General features: G+C 48.0%; 1 protein-coding gene across 1 annotated transcript in view; it reads left to right on the forward strand.

Moving 5' to 3' along the window:
• The first annotated feature begins 917 nt into the window (after nt 1-917).
• Nucleotides 918-1,739, forward strand: part of LOC109486618 (regulator of chromosome condensation-like) — a 2,931-nt gene continuing 2,109 nt past the window's right edge. The window contains exons 1-2 of the mRNA XM_019790477.1: nt 918-981; nt 1,265-1,709. Coding sequence (XP_019646036.1) covers nt 969-981; nt 1,265-1,709 — 458 coding nt within the window. The 5' untranslated portion in view covers nt 918-968. The remainder of the gene's footprint in view (nt 982-1,264; nt 1,710-1,739) is intronic.

Genomic DNA, 1,739 nt, shown 5'->3' on the forward strand with positions numbered 1-1,739 from the left:
CAGTGACAATGTGCTGTTAAAACAGTTTATTGATTTAAGCTCTTTGGGTTATTTGTGTTTTCTAACACAGAAAGTCGCTTCATATCTTTTGCAACATTGACAAACATACATAGGTATTGTTCTGTTACTAAAACAAGTATGGTGCTACCCCTTGTGTGTTTATCTACTACAGATGAAGCCTGAGCAGACCAAGAAGTTAGAGGAACTCTGGAATCGGGGCCTTATGAAGGTTGATCCTCACTGCTCCAGGCTGTCTGCCCTGATGGAGGAAGCAGTGGGGGTCGGGCTGTCTCCTGCCCAGGTCAAGGTAAGTCGAATTCTTCACTATCGCCATCACGCATCTGCCGTCTTCCTCTGTGTTTTGTTGCAGTAATATGGTAAATTCTGTTGTCTGAAACAAGTTTGAACAGGTAACATCAAACTGGAAGTATCACTAATAAATTATCATTGTATCCACAGAAATACATCTACCGCAGGAGGAAGGCTACAGACGTGACTGACTGGGAGCAGGAGGAAATCGACATGACGGTGCTCATTGTCTCGACCGTGAGTAAAAATAGACTTTTCTGTAACGACTGGATCATCTAGTAAGTACGTACGGGTTCAAATTCACTCCAAGTTTGCCAATATGATGTGAGGGAGTGTCTCAACTAAGGAAGTTTTTTTTTACATGTATTGCAGTGCCAGGAATTCAATTCTTCACTTATAATTCTTCACTAATTCTTCACTCACACTGAAAGGGGAGCCTGATGTCGCGACAAGTCTTCTATGGTAGCCTGCCGTCTGGGACGCTGTCATTATATTTCATTCTTATAAATTGGGTTCTTTTCCCTGACATATGTTTGTTCTCATCATATCATTTATTCAAATGGACTGAAGATGTAGAGAGAAACTTTCTTGTGTTTGTGCAGCTCGACAAGCTGAGGGCGAGGCGGGGCACCACCCTCCAGGACGAGGTGGAAACCATAATGGCTTTGACTGGTGAGTTGCTGTTCTTAATGCCACCATATAAATTTGGTGCCTGTTTTCCTGTCAAATCCGCATATATCACCGAGAAAATAGATGCTTACCTACCTTTCGTAATACTGATCTACCAGGCCAGGGGGACACCTCGAGCGAAATCCCCCCCCCCCTCACGTCTACTGAGGAATGATTGCGGTACATAGGATATCAATCAACTGAGGAATGATTTCACGATATTTTGTCTCTTTTGTGAAATAATAAATGCAATGCTGATCTTTTTTTTTAATTCACTCATCAACAGGTCTTCAAAAGACGGGTCCGCAGCCCAGGGCCTGGCCTTCAGAGCCGCAGGCTGACTTCTCCGAATCCCCTCCTCTGACACCGCGGCCAGCCGGGCTGGCTATGGCATTTGGTCAAGATGACTGCGGCCAGCTTGGGCTTGGCATCGCGGAAGAAGAGGAGAGGATTCTGCCGACCCCGGTGGTCTTACCCCCTGGTAAAACCATCGTGGACGTGGCCGCCGGCGGTCTGCACTCGGCATTTCTTACTGCCGAGGGAGAAGTTCTGGCTTGCGGCTTGAACGACGAAGGAGAGTTGGCCAGGCCCAACGCAGGTGAAGAGGACTGCCGGACGGTGGCCTCCGTGTCCCTCGGTCCGCCCATGGTCGCGGCTCAGGTGTCCTGCGGCGACAGTTTTACTGCCGTCCTGGACACCTTGGGCCGCGTGTTCTGGGCAGGGCAGCTGAGGTGAGTTGCACACGTGTTTTACAGCTATAG

This window comes from Branchiostoma belcheri, unplaced genomic scaffold (genome assembly GCF_001625305.1).
Source record: "Branchiostoma belcheri isolate BF01 breed outbred unplaced genomic scaffold, Haploidv18h27 scaffold813, whole genome shotgun sequence".
NCBI classification, from domain to species: domain Eukaryota; kingdom Metazoa; phylum Chordata; class Leptocardii; order Amphioxiformes; family Branchiostomatidae; genus Branchiostoma; species Branchiostoma belcheri.